General features: G+C 44.3%; 1 protein-coding gene across 8 annotated transcripts in view; it reads left to right on the forward strand.

Moving 5' to 3' along the window:
• LOC110506278 (serine/threonine-protein kinase BRSK2) overlaps positions 1-27,319 on the forward strand; it is a 164,817-nt gene that overhangs the window by 70,965 nt on the left and 66,533 nt on the right. For all 8 annotated transcript variants that reach the window (XM_036963397.2, XM_036963400.2, XM_090221745.1 and 5 more), the window contains exon 2: positions 16,636-16,730. In XM_036963397.2, coding sequence (XP_036819292.1) covers positions 16,636-16,730 — 95 coding nt within the window. The remainder of the gene's footprint in view (positions 1-16,635; positions 16,731-27,319) is intronic.

The raw sequence follows: 27,319 nt of genomic DNA on the forward strand, positions 1-27,319 counted from the left end.
GATATATTGAAGCAACATCTCAAGACATCAGTCAGGAAGTTAAAGCTTGGTCGCAAATGGGTCTTCCAAATGGACAATTACCCCAAGCATACTTCCAAAGTTGTGTCAAAATGGCTTAAGGACAACAATGTCAAGGTATTGGAGTGGTCATCACAAAGCCCTGACCTCAATCCCATAGAAGATTTGTGGGCAGAACTGAAAGTGTGTGTGCGAGCAAGGTATCCTACAAATCTGACTCAGTTACACCAGCTCTGTCAGGAGGAATGGGTCAAAATTCACCCAACTTATTGTGGGAAGCTTGTGGAAGGCTACATATGACCCAGGTTAAACAATTTAAAGACAATGCTAACAAATACTAATTGAGTGTATGTAAACTTCTGACCCACTGGGAATTTGATGAACGAAATAAAAGCTGAAATAAATCATTCTCTAAACTATTATTCTGACATTTCACATTCTTAAAATAAAGTAGTGATCAGAACTGACCTAAGGCAGGGAATTTTTATTAGGATTAAATGTCAGGAATTGTGAAAAACTGAGTTTAAATGTATTTGGCTAAGGTGCATGTAAACTTCTGACTTCAACTGTACATGTGATTTGAGTAATGTGAGATTTGTAAACATGATTAAAGTGGCATTGTTTAAAGTGACTAGTGATCCATTTACTAAAGTGTCCAGTGATTGGTAATGTAGGCAGCAGCGTCTCTGAGTTAGTGATTGCTGTTTAGCAGTCTGATGGCCTTGAGATAGAAGCTGTTTTTCAATCTCTCGTCCCAGCTATGATGCACCTGTACTGACCTCGCCTTCTGGATGATAGGGGTGTAAACAGGCAGTGGCTCGGGTGGTTGTTGTCCTTGATAATTTTTTTTGGCCTTCCTCTGACATCGGGTGCTGTAGGTGTCCTGGCAGGCAGGTAGTTTAGCCCCGGTGATGCGTTGGGCAGAGCGCACCACCCTCTGGTGTGCCTTGCAGTTCAGGGCGGTGCAGTTGCTATACCAAGCTGTGATACAGCCTGACAGGATGCTCTTGATTGTGCATTTGTAAACGTTTGTGAGGGTTTTAGGTGACACGCCAAATTTCTTCAGCCTCCTGAGGTTGAAGAGGCGCTATTGCACCTTCTTCACCACACTCTGTGTGGGTGGACCATTTCAGTTTGTCTCTGATGTGTACGCCAAGGAACTTGAGACTTTCCACCTCTCCACTGATGTCCCGTCAATATGGATAGGGGGTGCTCCCTCTGCTGTTTCCTGAAGTCCACGATCATCTCCTTTGGTTTTGTTGACATTGAGTGAGAGGTTGTTTTCCTGACGCCACACTCCGAGTTCCCTCACCTCCTCCCTGTAGGCTGTCTCGTCGTTGTTGGTGATCAAGCCCACTGCTGTTGTGTGTTGTCTGCAAACTTGATTATTGAGTTGGAGGCGTGCATGACCACGCAGTTTTGGGTAAACAGGGAGTACAGGAGAGGGCTGAGCACCCAACCTTGTGGGGCCCCAGTGTTGAGGGTCAGCGAAGTGGAGACGTTGTATCCTACCTTCATCACCTGGAGGCGGCCCATCCGAAAGTCTAGGACCCAATTGCACAGGGCGGGGTTGAGACCCAGGGCCTCCAGCTTAATGATGAGCTTGGAGGGTACTATGGTGTTGAATGCTGAGCTGTAGTCAATGAACAGCATTCTTACATAGGTATTAATTTTGTCCAGATGGGATAGGGCAGTGTGCAGTGCGATGGCGATCGTGTCAACTGTGGACCTGTTGGGGCGGTATGCAAATAGAAGTGGGTCTAGGGTGGCCAGTAAGGTGGAGGTGATATGATCCTTGACTAGCCTCTCAAAGTACTTCATGATGACAGAAGTGAGCGGTAGTCATTTAGTTCAGTTATATTTTCCTTCTTGGGTACAGGAACAATGGTGGCCATCTTGAAGCATGTGGAGACAACATACTGGGATAGGGAGCGATTTAATATGTCCGGAAACACACCAGCCACCTGGTCTGTGCATGCTCTGAGGATGCGGCTAGGGATGCCGTCTGGGCCAGCAGCCTTGCGAGGGTTAACACGTTTAAATGTCTTTCTCACGTCGCCACGGAGAAGGTGAGGGGGGGGGCAGTCCTTGTTAGCATCCTGTGACACTGTATTATCCTCAAAGCGGGCAAAGAAGGTGTTTAGTTTGTCTGAAAGCGTGATGTCGGTGTGCGTGACGTGGCTGTTTTTATTTTTGTAGTCCGTGATTTCCTGTAGGCACTGCCACATGCGTCTTGTGTCTGAGCCATAGAATTGCGACTCCACCTTGTCCCTGTGTCTTTGACTGCCTTGTGGAGGGAATAACTACACTGTTTATATTCAGCCATATTTACAGACTTCTTTCCATGGTTAAATGCGGTGGATCGCTCTTTCAGTGTTGCACGAATGCCACCATCCATCCACGGTTTCCTGTTAGAGTTTTAATAGTCACAGTGGGTACAACATCTCCAATGCACTTCTTTATAAACTCATTCAACGAGTCAGCATATAGGTCGATGTTGCTCTCTGAGGCTGACCGGAACATATTCCAGTCCGCGTTATTAAAACAATCTTGAAGTGTGGCATCCGATTGGTCAGACCAGCGTTGAATGGTTCTCATCACTGGTACATCCGGTTTGAGTTTCTGCCTATTAGACGGTACAAGCAAGATGGCGTCATGGGCGGATTTGCTGAAGAGAGGGTTGGGGAGGGCTTTGTATGCATCGTGGAAGTTAGAGTAGCAGTGGTCAAGAGTATTAACCCTTTGCATCGTGCAAACAATGTGCTGATATAATTTAGGTTGCCTTGTTTTCAAATTTGCTTTGTTAAAATCCCCAGCTACAACAAATGCTGCCTCCGGATATGTGGCTTCCAGTTTACCCAGAGCCCAGTGAAGTTCCTTGAGGGCCGTATTGGTGTTTGCTTGAGGGGGAACGTACACAGCTGTGACTATAACTGACAAGAATAATCTTGGTGTTATTGGGGTTATAGGTCGGGTGAGCGGAAGGACTGTATGTAGGAGTTCCTGTATGTTGTTATGATTGCACCATGAGTCGTTAATCATAAGGCATCACCCCCGCCCTTCCTTTTCCTAGAGAGGTGTTTATCTCTGTCTGCACGATGCATGGAGAAGCCCGGTGGCTGAAACGATTCCGACAACATATCCCGAGAGCCATGTTTTTTTGAAACGGAGAATGTTACAATCTCTGATGTCTCTCTGGAAGGCAAACCTCTACCTTGTTGTCAAGAGACTGGAAATTGGCGAGTAGTATGCTCGGGAGCTGTGAGCGATGTACATGTCTACGGAGCCTGACCAGGAGGCCTCTCCGTCTGCCCCTTCTGCGGCACTGTTGTTTTGGGTCGGTTACTGGGATTAGATCTATTGTCCTGGGTGGTGGTCCGAACAGATCCGCTTCGGGAAAGTCATATTCCTGGTCGTAATGTTGGTAATTTGACGTTGCTCTTATATACAATTGTTTTTCCCAGCTGTATATAATAACACTTAAGATTTCCTGGGGTAACAATGTAAGAAATAATACATAAAAACATAAAATACTGCATAGTTTCCTAAGAACTCGAAGCGAGGCGACCAGCTCTGTCGTAGCCATTTTGGTCTCTCTTGGTCTCTCTTTTGGTCTCTCTCTCTCTCTCTCTCTCTCTCTCTCTCTCCCTCTTTCTGTTTCTCTCTCTCCAGAGTGTGTGTGCTCGGCACGTGTGTATGTGGATGTTTGTGCAGAAAGGCACTATAGGAGCTAATAGAAATCCTCTTCAATGGTCATTAGCATACAGCAGACCAGGAGTGCCAAAACAGTGCTGGAGTACCCAGAGGTATTTGTCAGTGATTATAGCATATGAATAAAGACACCCTAGAAACCTTGTAATACTGGTCTTAATGTAGAAACTCACAGGGTCCCTTTCATATACAGTACCTTCAGAAAGTATTCACACCCCTTGACTTTTTCCACATTTTGTTGTGTTACAACCTGAATTTAAAGTGGATTTCATTGGGATTTCTGTCACTGGCCTACACACAATACCTCATAATGTCAAAGTAGAATAATGTTTTTGAAATTTTAACCAATTAATTTAAAATAAAAAGCTGAAATGTCTTGACTCAATAAGTATTCAACCCCTTTGTTATGGCAAGCCTAAATAAGTTCAGGAGTAGAAATGTGTCACATAACAAGTCACATAATAAGTTGCATGGACTCACTCTGCGTAAGATAATAGTGTTTAACATGATTTTTGAATGACTACCTCATCTCTGTACCCCACACATGCAATTATCTGTACGGTCCCTCATTCGAGTAGTGAATTTCATACACAGAATCAACCATAAAGATCAGAGAGGTTTTCCAATGCCTCACAAAGAAGTGCACCTATTTGTAGACTGGTAAAAAAAGGCATTGAATATCCCTTTGAGCATGGTGAAGTTATTATTTTGGATGGTGTATCAATACACCTAGTCACTACAAAGATACGGGCGTCCTTCCTAACTCAGTTGCCAGAGAGGTCAGGGATTTCACCATGAGGCCAATAATGACTTTAAAACAGTTTAATGGCTATGAGGATGGATCGACAATGTTGTAGTTATTCGACAATACTAAGCTAATTGAGTATGTACAGAATAAAAAATATTCCAAAACATGCATCCTGTTTGAAAAAAGGCACTGAAGTAAAACTTCACTTAAATTATGTCCTGAATACAAAGGGTTATGTTTGGGGCAAATCCAACACAACACATCACCGAGTACCACTCTTCATATTTTCAAGCATTGTGGTGGCTGCATCATGTTATGGGTATGCTTGTCATCGACAAGGACTAGGGAGTTTTTTTATGATAAAAATGAATGGAATAGAGCAAAGCACAGGCAAAATCCTAGAGGAAAAACCTGGTTCAGTCTGCTTCCCAACAGACACAGGGCGAGAAATTCACAGTAACCTAAAGCACAAGGCCAAATATACACTTGAGTTGCTTACCAAAACGACATGGAATGTTCCTGAGTGGCCTAGTTACAGTTTATACTTGAATCGGCTTGAAAATCTATGGCGAGACTTGAAAATGGCTGCTTAGCAATCGACAACCAACTTGACAGAGAATTAAGAATTTTAAAAAGAATATTGGCAAATATTGGACAATCCAGGTGTATTTGTTTTTGGATTTATTATGGATCCCCATTAGCTGCTGCCAAGCTGCTGCTCTTCCAGGGTTCCAGCAAAATGAAGGCATTTTTAAAAACATTATAAAATATTCACAACAGATTTCACAACACATTAAGTGTGTGTGCAAAGCTCTGAGAGACTTACCCAGAAAGACAACTATAATCGCTGCCAAAGGTGATTCTAACATGTATTGACTCAGGGGGTTGACAAATATTATACTTTTTCTACCACTTTGACATTACAGAGTATTACAGAGTAAAAAAAATAATACAATTAAATACATTTAATTTAAACCCGCTTTGTAACACAACAAAATGAAGAAAAAGTCAAGAGATGTAGGTTACATTGGACCTGGGTGATGAAAAGAGAAGTTTATACATGCCTAAGTATGCCTCCACCATGTGTGTTTGTGTTTGTCTGTATAATGGGATGTAAATAGGCCAATATACAGTTTCAATCTGTGGCAGGACTAATGCATATTTCAGAGATTCAGAGGAGTCATCAATCAGCCTGTGACAGATACAGATGCTCCGCTTCTGGAGGACGCTCCATCACAACACACACACGCACGCACGCACACACACACACACACTCAGAGACACATGCACGCACACACACACACACACACACACACACACACACACACACACACTCAGAGACACATGCACACACACACACACACACACACACTCAGAGACACATGCACGCACACACACACACACACACTCAGAGACACATGCACGCACGCACACACACACACACACTCAGAGACACATGCACGCACACACACACACACACACACACACACACACACACACACACACTCAGAGACACATGCACACACACACACTCAGAGACACATGCACGCACACACACACACACACACTCAGAGACACATGCACGCACGCACACACACACACACACTCAGAGACACATGCACGCACACACACACACACACACACACACACACACACACTCAGAGACACATGCACACACACACACACACACACACACACACTCAGAGACACATGCACGCACACACACACACACACTCAGAGACACATGCACGCACACACACTCAGTTGTCGTGGCGTCCTATCCTCCTGACGTCTGAAATTTTTGATCACATGTTTGCGTGCTTGTTAGAACTTGCCTTATTTCTCCTAAAATTGAGTCAAAGTCAATGAGAAAGCTCCCAAACTGCGTTGATGTAAATCATCAACCCAAGTTCTGGAGGAGGCACAAAGGCGTTTTCCGTGCGGCTGCACATTACTGGGCTTGGCACTCTGTCGACTGCTGTTTAGAAATAGCAGCTTGAAGTGGTGCAGAAGAGTAGCCCCTCGACTGTGGACTCCACTACCGAGTATGTACTACAGAGTTTGTGAGTGTGTGTGGGTGGCTAACTGCACCTCTAGGCCATAGGCTTCCAACAACAATACGTGATTGAAAATAATCCCTTTTGCTAAAATACAGCAGAGCCTGTAAAGAGATGACTCATGGCATTGTGTCGTTAGAACTGATGTCTCTAGAGTTATGATAGCTCTAGTTAATACTCCGTTGACTCACTGTAACTGCATACGATTGCTTTGAACTTTAAACTCGCTATGAATGCCTTAATATAGTCAAAGTCATATCTTCATTGTCTGACTTTGTTAGTGGAAATGAGAAAATATATGCGCTAAGTTTTTTAAAATTATAATATAAAAACTGTCGTCCTGAGTTTAGTTCACAGGCAGTGATTTGTGTGATTTGATGTGAAACATACAATTGAACCCATGAATGTGTTTCAGTGTCAGTTTGAGTCAGGGGTTGGAACCAAATCAGTTAGTTATGAACAGAACCAACATTTTTTGGGGGTTCCGTTCAACTGTTCCAACCTGCAAAGTAAAGTTCTGAACACGCTCAAACCGGTTTATATCGTGGTGCCTTTTTAACACTAGAACCGCTAAAGCAGTCATCTTGACTGATCATAATTGTTTTGTTTATATTGCTCTGCCATTATTTTAACTCATGCCCCCTTCTGTCCTGGACTTTTCCTAAATAAAGTCTATATAACACACTGTCATTGTTAGGATCTTAATATCACAAACAGAACTGGAGTTATGACCAGTTTTAGGAGGACATGTCATTTGTTTGAATGGTTTTCCCTCGTTGCCCCTCCTTCTCCCAACAGAAGGGCCTGCTCCGCTCTTTCTCCCAACAGAAGGGTCTGCTCCGCTCTTTCTCCCAACGGAAGGTCCTGCTCCGCTCTTTCTCCCAACAGAAGGTCCTGCTCCGCTCTTTCTCCCAACGGAAGGGCCTGCTCCGCTCTTTCTCCCAACAGAAGGGCCTGCTCCGCTCTTTCTCCCAACGGAAGGGCCTGCTCCGCTCTTTCTCCCAACAGAAGGGCCTGCTCCGCTCTTTCTCCCAACAGAAGGGCCTGCTCCGCTCTTTCTCCCAACAGAAGTGCCTGCTCCGCTCTTTCTCCCAACAGAAGTGCCTGCTCCGCTCTTTCTCCCAACGGAAGTGCCTGCTCCGCTCTTTCTTCCGACAGTTGAAAGTGCAGTGCCCTGATAACCCCCCTGACTATTGACTCGAACCTGAACCTAAACTATACCAAAACGAATTTCACACGTATAACAACAGGTACAATTAATTAAGCAAAGTATGATGGGGAGAATGAGTGAGTTGAGGAGCGTGTTTATGTGATCACCAATTGTAAATGAAGAACAGGGTGGGCCATTCAATTTTATTGATCCATTCTAATTATAGGCCTAATTTTAAAATGGTGTTTTATTTATTTTACCTTTATTTAACTAGGCAAGTCAGTTAAAATAACAAATTATATTTTTCAATGACGGCCTAGGAACAGTGAGTTTTCTGCCTTGTTCAGGTACAGAATATTTACCCTATATATTTGCCCTATATCAGTTCACCGACTCGAAACAGTCTTATATGTTTACTATGACCTACTTGGAGTAGGCAACACAGAGTGAGCATGGATAATTGTACATGCTGAATGGCTTTCAATCTCTGGGAAAATAACCACATCACGCAGCAGGTGCGAGTGTTGGAGAATGTGGTGATGAGGCTTGTGGAACCTTATGTTGGCAAGGGGAGCAATGTCACCATAGACAATTTCTTCACATCACTGTCACTGGCGAACAATTTGCCTGCAAAGAAAACAAGTCTGGCTGGCACCATGAACAAAGTGAGACGGGAGCTTCCTCCCTCTGCAAAATAAGGCACCTGCACAGCTGTTGTGGAGCAACAATGCTGAAGAATGACAAGACAACTGGACACAATCAAGAGAAATCCGAATACTATTACACACTACAACCAAACAAAGGTATGTCAAGCATACAAAGTGTGTCAAAAAAGTGAACAAAATGTGGAAAAAGTCAAGGGGTCTGAAAACTTTCCGAAGGCACTGTAGCTCGACATTAAATAACTTCACCAATCAGTGCGGATAGAGCAGATTGCTATGGACGGGTAAGCTACAGTTCTTTACATGTGCGATGGACAGACAAGTGTAGGGTGCGAGATACTTCAGACATTTTGCGGTTGGGGAGAGATTTAGAGGAGGTGGAGGAGGAGGTTTCACTTGAAGTGCTGGGCATCGTGTTATGACATTCATTATCTGAATTAGCTAGGCCCACAGAGTTTTATCTACAGAGGAGCGGCTTCTATGGAGAAACTTTGAATGTTTTTGAATTTCATAGCTCAGAGGCTTAATGTTGGACCAGAGCTAGCTAGCTAACAAGCTTGTGTGTGCAGAGCTGCACCAAAATTAAAAACTAATCTTACCTTTTTGTAGTTAATAAATCCAACGTGAGATGTGAAACGTCTAGTATTCTCAATTAACTAGCGTTCTCTTATTAGAATTCTCTCCCTAATTTCTGAATCATGCTTGTGAAGTCAGTAGGCTACAGCAGCCTACACACACACACACAGGTAGTCTACATGGGGCAGGTAGCCTACACACACACTGGCAAACATTTTCACCTGGCAGACATTGGAATACATTTCTGAGTGACAGAAATGAGGGTTCTGTTGTGTTTTTTTGTGGGACTTAAAAAATGTCCGGAACGTAAAGGAACATTATTTACTGGTTCCCATGCTTATAAAATAATGGTTTTCTTCCAGAACAGTATAAATCGCTTTCGTTCCTGGTTCTGATTCTGTTCCTCTAAAAATGTTCTAATTTTCCGGTTTTCAGTTCTTCTCCCTGAACCGGTTCCAACCCCTGGTTTGAGTTGGTAATGAGATTTGTCAGATGGGTCGTGCTGGTTATGTAGATGTGTTAGTGTTAAAGGTCAGGTGACAGGTCATGAGCAGATCATACCCCACCTTTTGACCTCCCTGACAGATGACCTCTCACCATTGATCAGTAGAGCATCATCACTCCAGGTAGTGACGTGTATGTGTGTGTGTGTTTGTGTGTGAGTGCCTACAGTGTATGTATGTATAAACTAGTGCATGTCTACATGTGTACGGGTGTACGTGTGTCTGCGTGAGTGTGTTTCTATGGGTTTACAAGTTTGCGTTTCTACAGTGTGTGGACACAGTGCATTCAGACCCCTTGATTTTTTTCCACATTTTTTTACGTTACAGCCCTATTCTAAAATGGATTCAAAAAAACATTCTCTCATCAATCTACACAAACCACCCCATAGTGAAAAAGCAAAAACAAGTTTTTAAGATTTTTTTTCAATTGTGTTAAAAATAAAAGCAGAAATACCTTATTTACAAAACTATTCAGACCCTTTGCTATGAAATTCGAAATTGGGCTCAGGGGCATCCTGTTTCCATTGATCATCCTTGAGATGTTTCTAAAACTTGATTGGAGTCCATCTGTGCTAAATTCACTTGATTGGACATGATTTGGAAAGGCACACACCTGTCTATATAAGATCCCACAGTTCACAGTGCATGTCAGAGCAAAAACCAAGCCATGAGGTCAAAGGAATTGTCCGTAGAGTTCCAAGACAGGATTGTGTCGAGGCACACATCTGGGGAAGGGAACCAAAACATTTCTGCAGCATTGATGGTCCCCAAGAACACAGTGGCCGCCATCATTCTTAAATGGTTTGCAACCACTGAGACTCTTCCTAGAGCTGTCCGCAGGGCCAAACTGAGCAATCGGGGGAGAAGGGCCTTGGTCAGGGAGGTGACCAAGAACCCGAAGGTCACTCTGACAGAGCTCCAGAGTTCCTCTGTGGAGATAGGAAAACCTTCCAGAAGGACAACCATCTCTGTAGCACTCCGCCAATCAGGCCTTTATGGTAGAGTGGCTAGACAGAAGCCACTCCTCTTTAAAAGGCACATGACAGTAGCCTAGTGGTTAGAGCGTTGGACTAGTAACCGAAAGGTTGCAAGTTCGAATCCCCAAGCTGACAAGGTAAAAATCTGTTGTTCTGCCCCTGAACAGGGCCGTCATTGAAAATAAGAATTTGTTCTGAACTGACTTGCCGAGTTAAATAAAGGTAAACCTAAAGCACTGTCAGACCATGAGAAACAATATTCTCTGGACTGATGAAACCAAGATTGAACTCTTAGGTCTGAATGCCAATCGTCATGTCTGGAGGAAACCTGGCACCATTCCTACGGCGAAGCATGGAAGTCGCAGCATCATGCTGGGGGGATGTTTCTTAGTGGCAGGGACTGGGAGACTGTTCAGGATCGGGGGAAAGATGAATGGAGCAAAGTACAGAGAGAGCCTTGATGAAAACCTGCTCCAGAGCACTCAGGACCACAGACTTGGTTCACCTTCCAACAGGACAACGACCCTAAGCACACAGTCAAGTGTACCAAGCTTGTCCCAGCCAGAGCCCGGATCTAACATCTCTGGAGAGACCTGAAAATAGCTGTGTATCGACACTCCCCATCCAACCTGATAGAGCTTGAGAGCATCTGTAGATAAGAATGGGAGAAACTCCCCAAATACAGGTGTGCCAAGCTTGTAGCGTCATACACAGGAAGACTGTAATCGCTGCCAAAGGTGCTTCAACACCGTACTGAGTAAAGGAGTAAAGGGTCTGAATACTAAATGTGATATTTCAGTTTACTATTTTTAATACATTTGCAAAATTGTCTAAAAACCTGTTGTTGCTTTGTCATCATGGGGTATTTTGTATAGATTGATGAGGAAAAAAAAGCTATTTAATCAATTTTAGAGTAAGGCTGTAATGTAGCAAAAATTTGGAAACAGTCAAGGGGTCTGAATGCCTTCCCGAACACACTTTACGTGCATGTGTAAACATTTGTACCGCTGTACGTGTGTGTGCGTGCATGTGTCTGCATGTGTACAGTACGCAATACGTTTACAGAACCCCAGCAACCAGACACCCTGTCCCACAGGAACTATTGAACACCTAACATACTTTGCCATGTCAGCAGTAGCCTAATTAACACGCGGGACAAGTAGCATGGATGGGCCTCCTCAGCTTTCACCTGTTTACATGTATCCCACTCCACATGTATGTGGGTTTAGTCTTGTTTTGAAGATAAAGCAGTGAGATAAATCTAGAAGATGAATCAGTTATTGAATACAAAGCCAGGTTCTATACCCAGCTCTGGGACTGGCCAGCGTTAGGGTTTGGCTGGTTGGACATCATTGAGAGTTTTGATGACATCGTCCTGGAGGGGCTTTGTTTTGTATTGATCTTAACAGGCAAAGGAGGGATGGGGGGAGGGATGGAGAGTCAGAGGGAAGGATAGAGGGAGGAGAAATCAATAGGGATGCGCTGCTGATTCATTTATGTTGGTCAGACGCGTGTGTTTGTGTGTGTGTGTGTGTGTGTGTGTGTGTGTGTGTGTGTGTGTGTATGTGTGTGTGTGTGTGTGTGTGTGTGTGTGTGTGTGTGTGTGTGTGTGTGTGTGTGTGTGTGTGTGTGTGTGTTGTGTGTGTGTGTTTGCGTGTCTGTGTGTTCTAGTCTTAGTCTAGTCTTTGCTTAGTATCTGGGGAGTTGACTTAGTAGCTCATACTCTCACTGAAATACAGCTCAGTGTAAACTGTAAACTAAGTCATTTTCAGTACTGTGCACAATATTTTTTTATTTATTTTTCCTCATCCCCCTCTTATCTTCCCCTCACTCTCATCTTCTCATCCTGCCAACAACCGAAGATCATTTCTCCTCACCTCAGATGTTACAACAGAGGTGGATTAAAAGACTGTTAATAATTTTACTGTCTATCCAGATGCTTCACACATTCTACTTTAATTTGGATCCAATTATCAGTAGTATATACTGTTGTATACAGCTGAAGTCTAAAGTTTACATACACTTAGGTTGGAGTCATTAAAACTTGTTTTTCAACTACTCCATACATTTCTTGTTAACAAACTAGAGTTTTGGCAAGTCGGTTAGGACATCTACTTTGTGCATGACACAAGTAATTTTTCCAACAATTGTTTACAGACAGATTATTTGACTTATAATTCACTGTTTCACAATTCCAGTGGGTCAGAAATGTACATACCCTAAGTTGACTGTGCCTTTAAACAGCTTGGAAAATTCCAGAAAATTCCGTCATGACTTTAGAAGCTTCCGATAGGCTAACTTACATCATTTGATTCAATTTGAGGTGTACCTGTGGATGTATTTCAAGGCCTACCTTCAAACTCAGTGCCTCTTTGCATGTCATTATGGGAAAATCAAAAGAAATCAGCCAAGACCTCAGAAAAATATTTGTAGACCTCCACAAGTCTGGTTCATTCTTGGGAGCAATTTCCAAATGCCTGAAGATACCACGTTCATCTGTACGAACAATAGTACGCAGGTATAAACACCATGGGACCACGCAGCCGTCATACCGCTCAGTAAGGAGAAGCGTTCTGTCTCCTAGAGATGAACGTACTTTGGTGCGAAAGCTGCAAAACAATCTCAGAACAACAGCAAAGAACCTTGTGAAGATGCTGGAGGAAACAGGTACAAAGGTATCTATATCCACAGTCGAGTAAAACGAGTCCTATATCGACATAACCTGAAAGGCTGCTCAGCAAGGAAGAAGCCACTGCTCCGAAACCGCCATAAAAAAAGCCAGACTATGGTTTGCAACTTCACATGGGGACAAAGATCATACTTTTTGGAGAAATGTCCTCTGATTTGATGAAACAAAAATAGTACTGTAGGGCCATAATGACCATCGTTATGTTTGGAGGAAAAAGGGGGACGCATGCAAACCAAAGAACACCATCCCAACCGTGAAGCACCGGGGTGGCAGCATCATGTTGCGGGGTGATTTTCTGCAGGAGGGACTGTTGCACTTCACAAAATAGATGGCAGCATGAGGAAGGGAAATTAGGTGGATATATTGAAGCAACATCTCAAGACATCAGTCAAGAAGTGAAAGCTTGGTCACAAATGAGTCTTCCAAATGGACAATGACCCCAAGCATACTTCAAAAGTTGTGTCAAAGTGGCTTTTAAGGACAACAAAGTCAAGGTATTGGAGTGGCCATTTATTTTTCATTTATTTCATCTTTATATAGCCAGGTAGGCTAGTTGAGAATAAGTTCTGATTTACAACTGCGACCTGGCCAAGATAAAGCAAAGCAGTTCGACACATACAACAACACATAGTTACACATGGAATAAACAAACATACAGTCAATAATACAGTACAAAAGGTCTATACAGTGTGTGCAAATGATGTAGGATAAGGGAGGTAAGGCAATAAATAGGCCATGGTGGCGAAGTAATTACAATATAACAATTACACACTGGAATGGAAGATGTGCAGATGATGAATGATGAATGTAAGTAGAGATACTGGGGTGCAAAGGAGCAAGATCCATAAATACATACAGGATGGGGATGAGGTAGTTGGATGGGCTATGTACAGGTGCAGTGATCTGTGAGCTGCTCTGACAGCTGGTGCTTAAAGCTAGTGAGGGAGATATGAGTCTCCAGCATCAGTGATTTTTGCAGTTTGTTCAGGTCATTGGCAGCAGAGAACTGGAAGGAAAAATGGCCAAAGGAAGAATTGGCTTAGGGGGTGACCAGTGAGATATAACTGCTGGAGCGCATGCTATGGGTGGGGGCTGCTATGGTGACCAGTGAGCTGAGATAAGGCGGGGCTTTACCTAGCAGAGACTTGTAGATGACCTGGAGCCAGTGGGTTTGGCGGCGAGTATGAAGCGATGGCCAGCCAACGAGAGCATACAGGTCGCAGTGGTGGTTGGTATTATGGGGCTTTGGTGTCAGAATGGATGTCACTGTGATAGACTGCATCCAATTTATTTAGTAGTGTTGGAGTCTATTTTGTAAATGACATCGCCAAAGTCGAGGATCGGTAGGATGGTCAGTTTTACGAGGGTATGTTTGGCAACATGAGTGAAGGATACTTTGTTACGAAATAGGTAACTGATTCTAGATTTAATTTTGGATTGGAGATGCTTAATGTGAGTCTGGAAGGAGAGTTTACAGTCTAACCAGACACCTAGGTATTTGTAGTTGTCCACATATTCTAAGTCAGAACCGTCCAGAGTAGTGATGCTGGACGGGCAGGCAGGTGCGGGCAGCTATCGGTTGGATAGCATGCATTTAGTTTTACTTGCATTTAAGAGCAGTTGGAGGACATGGAAGGAGAGTTGTATGCCATTGAAGCTCTTCTGGAAGTTAGTTAACACAGAGTCCAAAGAAGGGCCAGAGGTATACAGAATGGTGTCGTCTGCGTAGAGGTGGATCAGAGAATCACCAGCAGCAAGAGCGAAATCATTGATGTATACAGAGAAGCCCTGACCTCAATCCTATAGAAAAAATGTGGACAGAACTGAAAAAGTGTGTGCGAGCAAGGAAGCCTACAAACCTGACTCAGTTACACCAGCTCAGTCAGGAGGAATGTGACCAAATTTACCCATCTTATTGTGGGAAGCTTGTGGAAGGCTATCCAAAACGTTTGACCCAAGTTAAACAATTTAAAGGCAATGCTACCAAATACTAATTGAGTGTATGTAAACTTCTGACACACTGGGAATGTGATGAAAGAAATAAAAGCTAAAATAAATCATTCTCTCTGCTATTATACCGACATTTCACATTATCTAAAATAAAGTGTTGATCCTAATTGAGCTCAGGCAGGGAATTTTTATTCTGATTAAATGTCAGGAATTGTGAAAAACTGAGTTTCAATATATTTGGCTAAGTATGTAAACTTCTGACTTCAACCGTATATTTGGCTTGTCACAATACAGTATGTGCAAGGCTGATTCAATAAGATTTTCTCTCTCATTCTCTCTCTTTAAAGCCCCCAGCTTCACTGAGCGCACGTCTTCTCTATTTCATTCTCTAATTTCTTTCAGCGTATTTCCCATATTTCCCTGTTCTTTCACTGATGACTCACACTCCTGTGTTTGCCTTTTGGTGCCGTCACTTGCACACACGCACGCGCACACACACACGCACACACACGGACAATCTATTCGAGGCAATTACATCAATATCAAATATTCATTACCTGGTGTAAAGTGGTTGCCGGGGTTTCTAACCCATGTTGGCCAGGCAATCGAGCAGCAGTCCCCGAGCTCCGCTGACAGCAAGATCAATGGCACATTGTGAATGTCGCCCAGGATGCCATTCCGGCTCTAACTGCCTAACATAAAAGAGCCCTGCGGCTGCCATCTTGGCTCAATGCCACTGGTGTTTACGGCCCCGGTTTCCCAGTTTCCCCGCACCTTTGGGGAAACCCATGGGGAAATCACCAGTCAAATGTAGGATATGTACTTCTCTGAAATATGTATGCCAGGTAATAAAAGTGGTGCATATGCAGTGTGGGGTGGTATTTAGATGCAGACCTTTTAGTAGGAAAGTGACACCCTCTCCCCAGGCTCAGCTCTTTGAAAAAGATAGATGTCGCCATTGTTTGTGTGTGTGTGTGTGTGTGTGTGTGTGTGTGTGTGTGTGTGTGTGTCATAAAATAAAGCTATTGCTTTCTCTGCATTGATTCTTTCATGTTGCTGTTTATGTAGAAGTTGACATTTACTTTGAGATGCAAAATGGCGAGATGGGAGACGTTGGCCTCGCGTCGCTCTGGGGGGTTTCGTACAGTGGTTTTTTATGAGGAGCTTTGAGGGATTTTCTATAATGGAGTTGTGGGCTGACCGATGCTCTCTCTTTTCATCTGTATGTGTGTGTATTCTTTATCCGAGCGAGATGACCAGGGCTTTAGTGCACTCACTGACTCTCCTTACTCACTGACATTTACTCTGGTTCCCTTCAGTGGGACTTTGTTCGATACACGAGGCAAAGCTAACTGTTCTTGGAGTCATTGTGTGATGTTGCAGGGTTTTGTTTCAGCCCAGCACAAAAACACCTGATATAACTGGTTCGAACAAGACAGGCCTACTCATTTGGCTATTGTGCGTTGGACCCTCTTTGCTTTGTGTGTGTGTGTGTGTGTGTGTGTGTGTTTATTATGTGTTTGACTGTCTTCACTGTGTATATTTGTGCGTGTGTGTGTGTTTGACACACTATTTGCTAACGTGTGTGTTTCAGGCCTGGTGAAGCTGGGAATCCACTGTGTCACGTGTCAGAAAGTGGCCATCAAGATCGTCAACAGAGAGAAACTCAGCGAGTCTGTCCTCATGAAGGTAAGACCATGGGCTTGACACCAGATGTAGCAATGGAGAGCCATATGGCCTTTGTTGTTGTTATTGTTCGAAAAAGAGGGTAATATGACACGGCCTTCCTGTCACTGTAGTAGAGAGAGTAGAGTGTTGTCCTGCAGGGTCTGACAGTATGACAGGAGGTCTTCCAGGGATAGTGCTGTTATGTAAAACAGATGAATAGAGATGCCTTCCTAAAGTTCCATAGCTCTTTATCTTTGTGTCAGTGTGTGTGTGTGTGTGTGTGTGTGAGTTTAGGGGCCTATGAATGATGAAGTATGTTAGGCAACACTTCTGCATTTCCTCATTAGACCACTACCCATCAATAGCTAGACTAGACTTTGCTTCTCTGCAATTATAAACCCTTATGGTAGAGTAAACCATTGGAGTGAGGAAAATGGAGCAGGCCTTAATGTGATCTTGTAGAATGACCTTTCATGGGATGGAGCATATTCTCTATCTCAGGACATCACACCGAAGCATCTCATTGGGATGTAATTGGATCGTGGGCAGATTTAATTTGAATGGGGTGCAGCGCATACATACAGCATACTGTATGTGCTCTCACATGCACACGCAGATGCACGCACGCACACACACACACACACACACACACACACACACACACACACACACACACACACACACACACACACACACACACACACACACACACACACACACACACGCACACACTTCAGTAGTGCCAATACTTCAATATCCCGAGAGTGAGATAGATGGTGTGCCAGTGCAGGAGGTTAGTGTGGTGCTTGGCACTATCACACTGCTTTGTCCTCCGCACAGAGAAAGGGTCACAGGCAGCCATGTGTGACAAATGTTGTTAATAAAAAAACACCCTGGCTGGTGTGTATGCGTGTCCGTGGACTAAATATCATGACTCCATTGGGCCCACTAGGATGTAGTCGGGGAGATTTTCTGTTGACCAAGCACATGCTTTGCTTTGCCTCATCCCCGTGGTCACCCCTCAGTAGGGAAGTTAACCGTGTGTGTCTTTTGTCAGTCTGCACAGGAGTGTGTGCAGTACGCTATGCACATACATGTGTGCCCTATGCACTAACCAAGGCAGTGGAATAAGTAGAGTTTTGGTAAGATATGTGTGTGTATACAGTAATAAAAAAAACCAACAAAGAAATTGATCACATACACAGGGTGTAGCGAAATGCTTGTGTCACGCTGGCGTGAAGAGATTTGGGAGACAGGCACAGGAATGCGTATTCGGGGTAATGAAATGAAATGAAAGTTCCAGAGGGATCCGTGACAGGGACCCCACCCACCCCACCCCCGCGCTGCACTAGCGGCGCAACGGCACCGGTCTAGAGGACGATCACGGAAACACAGTGCTGGTCGATCAGGGCACAATGCAGCTGCCGAAGTTGTGTCATAGTCGGACAGGCCAGTTGCAGCTGCCGAAGTTGTGTCATAGTCGGACAGGCCAGTTGCAGCTGCCGAAGTTGTGTCATAGTCGGACAGGCCAGTTGCAGCTGCCGAAGTTGTGTCATAGTCGGACAGGCCAGTTGCAGCTGCCGAAGTTGTGTCATAGTCGGACAGGCCAGTTGCAGCTGCCGAAGTTGTGTCATAGTCGGACAGGCCAGTTGCAGCTGCCGAAGTTGTGTCATAGTCGGACAGGCCAGTTGCAGCTGCCGAAGTTGCGGCGGCACTGGATGGACCAGTCGGAGCATAGTCGGACGGGCCATTCCCGCTGTCTCCCTTAATGGTCGATTATTCTGTCACGTTGGTACAGTATGAAAGGATATCGAGAGACAGGCGCAGGGATGCATAATAGGGTTTTTTATTCCGCTCATATTATGTAGTGCCGTGTAAAGGCACCCCCGTGCGAAGACCAAACAAACACATAACAAAACACAGGGTTGAAACCCAAACAAAAGAGCGAGGAGTACCTCGAATAAATAACACCAGTGCACAATGATTATCACACGGGACGAGACCTGTAATCATCTGCGCAATCCACAAGGGCACAAAAGCCCAAATACACAGCACAGATACTCACACACACCAACAGACCTAGGAACAATAATCAACAGGACAATGGTAAAGCAAGGGCACCCTTATGCAATTACTAATCACTGGGAATAGGGGCCAGGTGTGCATAATGAATGTTCCGGAGGGATCCGTGACAGCTTGTGTCCCTAGCTCCAACAGTGCAGTACTATCTTAACAATTCACAACAATACACAAATCTAAAAGTAAAAGAATGAAATTAAGAACTATATAAATATTATATGAGCAATGTCGTAGTGGCATTGACTAAAATACAGTAGAATAGAATACAGTATATAAACTCAGAAAATAAAGAGACGTCCTCTCACTGTCAACTGCGTTTATCTTCAACAAACGTGTAAATATTTGTATGAACATAGCGAGATTCAACAACTGAAACATAAACTGAACAAGTTCCACAGACATGTGATTAACAGAAATTGAATAATGTATCCCTGAACAAAGGGGGGTCAAAATCAAAAGTAACAGTCAGAATTTGGTGTGGCCACCAGCTGCATTAAGTACTACACTCCTCCTCATGGACTGCACCAGATTTGCCAGTTCTTGCTGTGAGATGTTACCCCACTCCTCCAGCAAGGCACCTACAACTCACCCTCCGATCCAAAAAGTCCCATATGTGCTCAATGGGATTGAGATCCGGGCTCTTTGCTGGCCATGGCAGAACCCTGACATTCCTGTCTTGCAGGAAATCACGCACAGAACGAGCAGTATGGCTGGTGGCATTGTCAGGCAATGCCTCCACTGCGGTCCCGTTGATGTGGATACGGGCATACTGTTTCCTGAAGTCCACAATCAGCTTCTTTGTTTTGTTGAGGGAGAGGTTATTTTCCTGGCACCACTCTGCCAGGGCCCTCACCTCCTCCCTCTAGGCTGTTTAGCCATTGTTGGTAATCAGGCCTATTACTGTTGTGTCGTCTGCAAACTTGGTGACTGAGTTGGAAGCGTGCGGCCACTGAGAACGAGAGCCCACAGTCCTATGGAGCGGGCCGTGTTGGTGGCACTCTGTTATCCTCAAAGTGGGCGAAGAAGGTGTTTAGCTTGTCTGGGAGCAAGACGTCGGTGTCCACGACATGGCTGGTTTTCCCTTTGTAATCCGTGATCATCTGTAAACCCTGCCACATATGTCTCCTGTCTGAGCCGTTGAACTGTGACTCCACTTTGTCTCTATACTGATGTTTTGCCTGTTTGATTGCCTTACAGCGGGAATAACTGCACTGTTTGTATTCGACCATATTCCCAGTCACCTTGCCTTGGTTAAATGCATTGGTTGCCGCTTCCAGTTTTGCGCGAATGCTGCCATTTATCCACGGTAACGGTAACTAACTAACTTTTGCACATCGCTCTGGTCCATACAATTGACCTCATTTTAGCGCCCAAAAAAACGTAATCATCCAGATCAACTGTAATATCAATACCATTGTAAAGCACGATTTCTCCCCTTTCCAGCAAAATGAATGACGAGACCTTCATGATGCCCGTCCCTGAATGATTGAAGAAGGCAATGAGCGCTGTCAGGTCTTTTTAAAAATGGCGGGTGGGGAAGCGAAACCTATTGCGTGATAGTGAAACGGGGAGATCTGTCATGTGGGGAAACAACTTTTTTTCACCCGATCTGTCCAATTTATCACCTCTAAAATGTAAATAAAACACTATAAAGAGTTTATATGATGTGTCATTACATACCTATTTGAATGTTTGTGTCAGGTTTTTTATAGCGGCGCTAAAGTTATCTTCCGAAGTAAACAGCGGCTGCCGCGGCTTTTGAGGGTCACGGCGGCTTGCATTGATGGCGCAAAAAAAAAAATGAATGCATTCAGTTGTACAATCGACCAGGTATCCCCCTCACCCCTTACCTTGTCCCTTTGTTGTTTTTAATATGCGAGAGAAGGGCTACCCCTGCTGGAAAGAGGCTGTACGGCACAAAATGTGTTGCAAATGCGTTACGTTACATAGTGACAAAACTTAGCTCATTTCGCTACAGCCCCATTCGTTTTCATTGCAGCCTCGTCTGAATGCTGCGGTTGCGCAAATTTGTACGGAATGGGGTTAGTCACCGTTGTATGTAATAATATGTTAACTTACAAACACACTCTTGCCCTCTCATATGGTGTGTGTGTGTACCGTATGTGTGTGCAGTCAGCGCGGCAGCGGAGTCAGCCAAACGGGCCATTTCAGAGCTGCTGCCTCTCCTTTCTGCTGATGTTGTTTTTTTCAGCCTAATGAGAGAACGAGTGGGATGAAAAGAACGGGAGAAAAGAGGGGAGCATTAGTCTACCCATCAGGCCTACTCAACACTTTAACCCTCTCACTCTTCATTTCCATGGCCTTGGTTTAATTGGTTAAATGGGTCATTAACTCAGATTTTTCATTTTTTTAATTGAACCTTTGTTTAACTAAGCAAATCAGTTTAGAACAAATTCTAATTTTACAATGACGTCCTACCCCGGCCAAACCCTCCCCTAACCCGGATGATGCTGGACCAATTGTGCGCCGCCATATGGTATTAGGGTGTGTGTGTGTGTCTGAAGTTAGTTTGAGTTGAATGACACATGGAGCATCTCCCTTTTTTGTCTCTGTTTTTTCCCTCATCCTATCAGGCTTTATATTTCAAATTTGTTCAAATCTTTCTTTTCCATCTCTCGCTCTCTCTCGCTCTCGCTCACTCACTCACTCACTCACTCACTCACTCACTCACTCACTCACTCACTCACTCACTCACTAACTCACTATCTCTCTCTCTCTCTCTCTCGCTCCCTCTACTCACTCACTCACTCACTCTCTCTCTTGCTCATTCCCATTCTCAACATCTGAGGGGCTTGTTGTCATAGGAACAGTGATTGGCTTTGGAAAGGGAGGGGAGAAAATGACATGTCTTCCCAACGTGAGTTATTGGCCGTCTGTCTTTCCCCCTGCACAATGCAGATCCACCAGACAACACACCACACACACGCACTCAGAGACAACAACATGTTTAAAACATATTCCCTTCCTCTGTTGTCTCACCTCAAAACTCATTCATACTTTGGCATTTTCAAAACGCAAGTGTACTCCTGAATCCTGATGTGTTTCTTTGTTTAAAAGGCCGTTGCAGCAGGTACACCACAATACGCATCTGTTCATTCATCTTTTCAGTTCGTTTGTATGTGTGTTTGTGCGTGTGTATGTGTGTGCATGTATTTCTAACCCTACTTTCATACTCCCCTGGTCTCTAACATTACATCACATGTACTTATTTTCTTTCATTCCCTTCATCAAAAATGAAAGACAAACCTATTCCCCGTCTACTGTCTCTCATGTTGGGATTAACTGTCTTCTCTCCATCCCTCCTTCCTCTTTGTTTGTCTCTCATCTCAATTCAATTCAAGGGCTTTATTGGCTAGGGAAACATATGTTAACATTTGCCAAAGCAAGTGAAGTAGATAATAAACAAACGTTAAATAAACAATACAAATGAACGGTAAACATTACATTCACAAAAGTTCCAAGACAATTAAGACATTCCAAATGTCATATTATGTGTAAATAGTTCAAAGGAAAATAAATAAACATAAATATGGGTTGTATTTACAATGGTGTTTGTCCTTCACTGGTTGCCCTTGTGGCAACAGGTCACAAATATTGCTGCTGTGATGGGACACTGGTATTTCACCCAGTAGATATGGGAGTTTGTCGAAATTGTGTTTGTTTTCAAAATTCTTTGTGGATCTGTGGGATCTGAGGGAAATATGTGTCTCTAGTATGGTCATACATTTGGCAGGAGGTTAGGAAGTACAGCTCAGTTTACACCTCATTTTGTGGGCAGTGTGCACACAGCCTGTATTCTCTTGAGAGAAAGGTCTGCCCACGGTGGCCTTTCTCAATAGCAAGGCTATGCTCAGTGAGTCTGTACATAGACAAAGCTTTCCTTACGTTTGGGTCAGTCACAGTGATCAGGTATTCTGCCGCTGTGTACTCTCTATTAAGGGCCAAATAGCATTCTGGTTTGCTCTGTTTTTTTTGTAAATTAATGTACATGTGTCAAGTAATTATCTTTTTGTTTTCTCATAATTTGGTTGGGTTTAATTGTTTTGCTGTCCTGGTGCTCTGTGGGGTCTGTTTGTGTTTGTGAACAGAGCCCCAGGACCAGCTTGCTTAGGGGACTCTTCTCCAGTGTCATCTCTCGGTAGCTGATGGCTTTGTTATGGAAGATTTGGGAATCGCTTCCTTTTGTGGAATTGTGGAATTTAACGGCTCTTTTCTGGATTTTGATAATTAGCGGGTATCAGCCTAATTCTGCTCTGCATGCATTATTTGTTGTTTTACGTTGTACACAGGATATTTTGTGCAGAATTCTGCATGTAGAGTCTCAGTTTGGTGTTTGTCCCATTTTGTGAATTATTGGTTGGTGAGCAGACCCCAGACCTCACAACCATAAAGGGCAATGGTTTCTAACTCATTCACCTATTTTTTGCCAGATCCTAATTGCTATGTCGAATTGTATGTTCCTTTTCATGGCATAGAAGGACCTTCTTGCCTTGTCACTCGGCTCGTTCACAGCTTTGTGGAAATTACCTGTGGCGCTGATGTTTAGGCCGAGAGTATGTATAGTTTTTTGTGTGCTCTAGGGCAACGGTGTCTAGATGGAATTTGTATATGTGGTCCTGTCAACTGGACCTTTTTTGGAACACCATTATTTTTGTCTTACTGAGATTTACTGTCAGGGCCCAGGTCTGACAGAATCTTTGCAGAAGATCTAGGATCTAGGTTCCCTCTCTGGCCTCTGTAGCAGCATTAGCATGTTTTGTGTGTGTGTGTGTGTGTGTGTGTGTGTGTGTTTGTGTGTGTGTGTGTGTGTGTGATCCTAGATTGAGGGTGTGTGTGTGTGTAACAGCTGAAGACAGTCTGAGCACCAGAGACTTGACATTTAGAGACCGGAGGAGATGAGATGTTGCAGAGACAGAGTTCACCACCTAACATCATCACCAGCACCCTTCTGAGATAATGATGTCATCCCTGGCATTTAGACTAAGAATATCGAGTGAGATTAGACTCATAATCATTGCAAATTATACAACATAACTGTTCTATACATTTACAATAATCTAATCTCACTCCATAGAAGAACTTCCAACTCTGCTCTATGAATATAGTGGTACTATACTGCAGCCAGGTCACACCAGATCCACTGCGGTATTAGACGGATTGGGATAGAGGAAGGGCTTAAACCGCGAGCTACGACTCCGAGGATTGCGGGTTACATTTCCGTTTGAACCCTTTTCCAAACCTTAAACCTTACCTACTTTCACTTCACCCATAGACATTTATTCTTGCCCCCCTGGACAAATCTTGTTGTATAATGACGCATCACTTCATCAGTGACACAAGCTGTGGGGTTAGAACATACACAGAGGTGTGGATGTCCGTTGATGTTCCACACAGGTGTGGGCACAGGCACACGGACATGCACACACACTTACTGTACAGTGTCAATTGTATTTTATGTGTGTGTGTGTGTGTGTGTGTGTGTGTGTGTGTGTGTGTGTGTGTGTTGTCCCTGGGCCCAGCCAGGGCTCTGGCATCCAGTCTTAAATCCTCACATTTCTAAGCCAGCAAGATGGTGGAGATGGGAGGGAGGGAAAGGGAGACAGTCAAGGTGGTAGGGATGGATGCGGTGTGGAGAATGGAGGGATGGTGGCAGGGATGAGGAGAGGGGGGCTAGGGGCTGTTAGAGGACCACCTGGTGAGACCAGATAAATGTAGAAAATATGACATGATAGCAGAAAATTGGTTGTGTGAGACAGAGAGGGGGGATGTATGTGTTTATATATAATAGGAGAAGCCACTGGAGAGATTCTCTTGAGTCTGATGGCCTTGAGATATAAGCTGTTTTTTAGTCTCTCGGTCCCAGCTTTGATGCACCTATACTGACCTTGGCTTCTAGATGGTAGTGGGGTGAACAGGTCATGGCTTGTGTGGTTGATGTCCTTGATTATCTTTTTGGCCTCCCTGTGACATCGGGTGATGTAGGTGTCCTAGAGGGCAGCTGGTTTGCCCCCGGTAATGCTTTGGGCAGACCACACCACCCTCTGGAGAGCCTTGCGGTTGTGGGCAGTGCAGTTGATAAATCTGTGGCCGATAAATCTGGCGGTTTTACATCCCGACAGGATGCTCTCAATTGTGCATCTGTAAAGGTTTGTGAGGGTTTTAGGTGACAAGCCAAATTTCTTCAGCCTCCTGAGTTTGTGGAGGCGCTGTTGCGTTCATGGACCATTTCAGTTTGTCCTTGATGTGTACGCCAAGGAACTTAAAATGTTCCACCTTCTCCACTGCTATCCCATCGATGTGGATAGGGGGGTGCTCCCTCTGCTGTTTCCTGATAATTTCCTTAGTTTTGTTGACATTGACTGAGAGGTTGTTTTCCTGACACCACACTCCGAGTGCCCACACCTCCTCCTTGTAGGCTGTCTCGTCGTTGTTGGTAATCAAGCCTACTACTGTTGTGTTGTCTGCAAACTTGATGAGTTGGAGGCCTGCATGGCCATGCAGTAGTGGGTGACCAAGCAGTACAGGAGGTGGCTGAGCACGCAACCTTGTGGATCCCCAGTGTTGAGGATCAGTGAAGTGGAGTTGTTTCCTAACTTCAGCACCTGGAGGCGGCCCGTCAGAAAGTCCAGGACCCATTTGCAAAGGGCAGAGTTCAGACCCAGGGCCTCAAGCTTAATGATGAGCTTGGAGGGTACTATGGTGTTGAATGCTGACCTGTAGTCAATGAACAGCATTCTTACATAGCTATTCCTCTTGTCCAGATGGGATAGGGCAGTGTGCAGTGCGATGGCGATTGCATCATCTGTGGACCTATTGGGGCAGTATGCAAATTGAAGTGGGTGTAGGGTGGCAGGTAAGGTGGAGGTGATATGATCCTGGACTAGTCTCTCAAGGCACTTCATGATGACAGAAGTGAGTGCTACGGGGCGATAGCCATTTAGTTCATTTACCTTTGCTTTCTTGGGTACAGGAACAATGGTGGCCATCTTGAAGCATGTGGGAACAGCAGACTTGGATAGGGAGAGATTGAACATGTCAAATAACACACCAGCCAGCTGATCTGTGCTTGCTCTGAGGATGAGGCTAGGATGCCGTCTGGGCCGGCAGCCTTGCGAGAGTTAACACGTTTAAATGTCTTACTCACTTCGGCCACGGAGAAGGGGAGGGAGGGCCCGCAGTCCTTGGTAGTGGCCCGCGTCGATGGCACTGTATTATCCTCAAAGCGGGCAAAAAAAGGTGTTTAGTTTGTTTGGAAGCAAGATGTTGGTTTCCGTGATGTGGCTGGTTTTCTTTTTGTATTCCATGATTGTCTGTAGACCCTGCCACATATGTCTCATCTCTGAGCCGTTGAATTGTGACTCCACTTTGTCCCTGTACTGACATTTTGCTTGTTTGAATGCCTTTCGGAGGGAATAACTACACTGTTTGTATTCGTCCATATTCCTAGTCACCTTTCCATGGTTAAATGCGGTGGTTCGCGCTTTCAGTTTTGCGCGAATGCTGCCATCGATCCACAGTTTCTGGTTAGGGTATTTTTTTATAGTTACAGTGTGTACAACATCTCCAATGCACTTCCTTATAAACTCACTCACGAAATCAACGTAAATCGATATTATTCTCTGAGGCTGCCCGGAACATTTCCCAGTGAAAATAATTTTGAAGCGTGGATTCCGATTGGTCAGACGAGCGTTGAATAGTTCTCGTCATGGGTACATCCTGTTTGAGTTTCTACCTATAGGACAATAGGACCAAAATGGAGTTGTGGTCAGATTTGCCAAAGGGAGGGCATCGCGGAAGTTAGAGTAGCAGTGATCTGGTGTATTGCCTGCACCAGTGCTACAATTAATATGCTGATAGAATTTCGGTAGCCTTGTTCTCAAATTTGATTTGTTAATAAAATCCCCTGCTACAATAAATGCATCCTCTATGGTTTGCATAGAGTCCAGTAAAGTTCCTTGAGGGCCCTCGTTGTACCGGCTTGAGAGGGGATATACACAGCTGTGACAATAACCAACGAGAATTCTCTTGGATGATAATATGTTCGACATTTGATTTTGAAGAATTCTAGGTCAGGTGAAAAAAAGAACTTGAGTTCCTGTATATTGTTTACAATTACACAATGAGTTGTTAATCGTGAAGCATACACCCCCGCCCTTCTTCTTTCCAGAGAGATGTTTATTTCTGTTGGCACATCACATAAAGATTCCCGGTGGCTGTACCAACTCCGACAACATATCCCTTCTGTGAAACAGAGAATGTTGCCCTAATTTCGTCTACCTTGTTATCTAGAGACTGGACATTGGCAAGTAATATACTTGGAAGCGGTGGGTGGTGTGCACGCCTACGAAGTCTGACCAGGAGGCCGCTCCGTCTACCTCTTCTGTAGCGACGTTGTTTTGGGTCGGCCTCTGGAATCAGATCCAAAGCCCTGGGTGGTGGTGCGAACAAAGGATCCGCTTCGAGAAAGTCGTCTTCCTGTTCGTAATTTTGGTAAATTAACTTTGCTCTGA

The sequence above is a fragment of the Oncorhynchus mykiss genome, chromosome 26 (assembly GCF_057628025.1).
Source record: "Oncorhynchus mykiss isolate SJ-2025 chromosome 26, ASM5762802v1, whole genome shotgun sequence".
Lineage (NCBI taxonomy): Eukaryota > Metazoa > Chordata > Actinopteri > Salmoniformes > Salmonidae > Oncorhynchus > Oncorhynchus mykiss.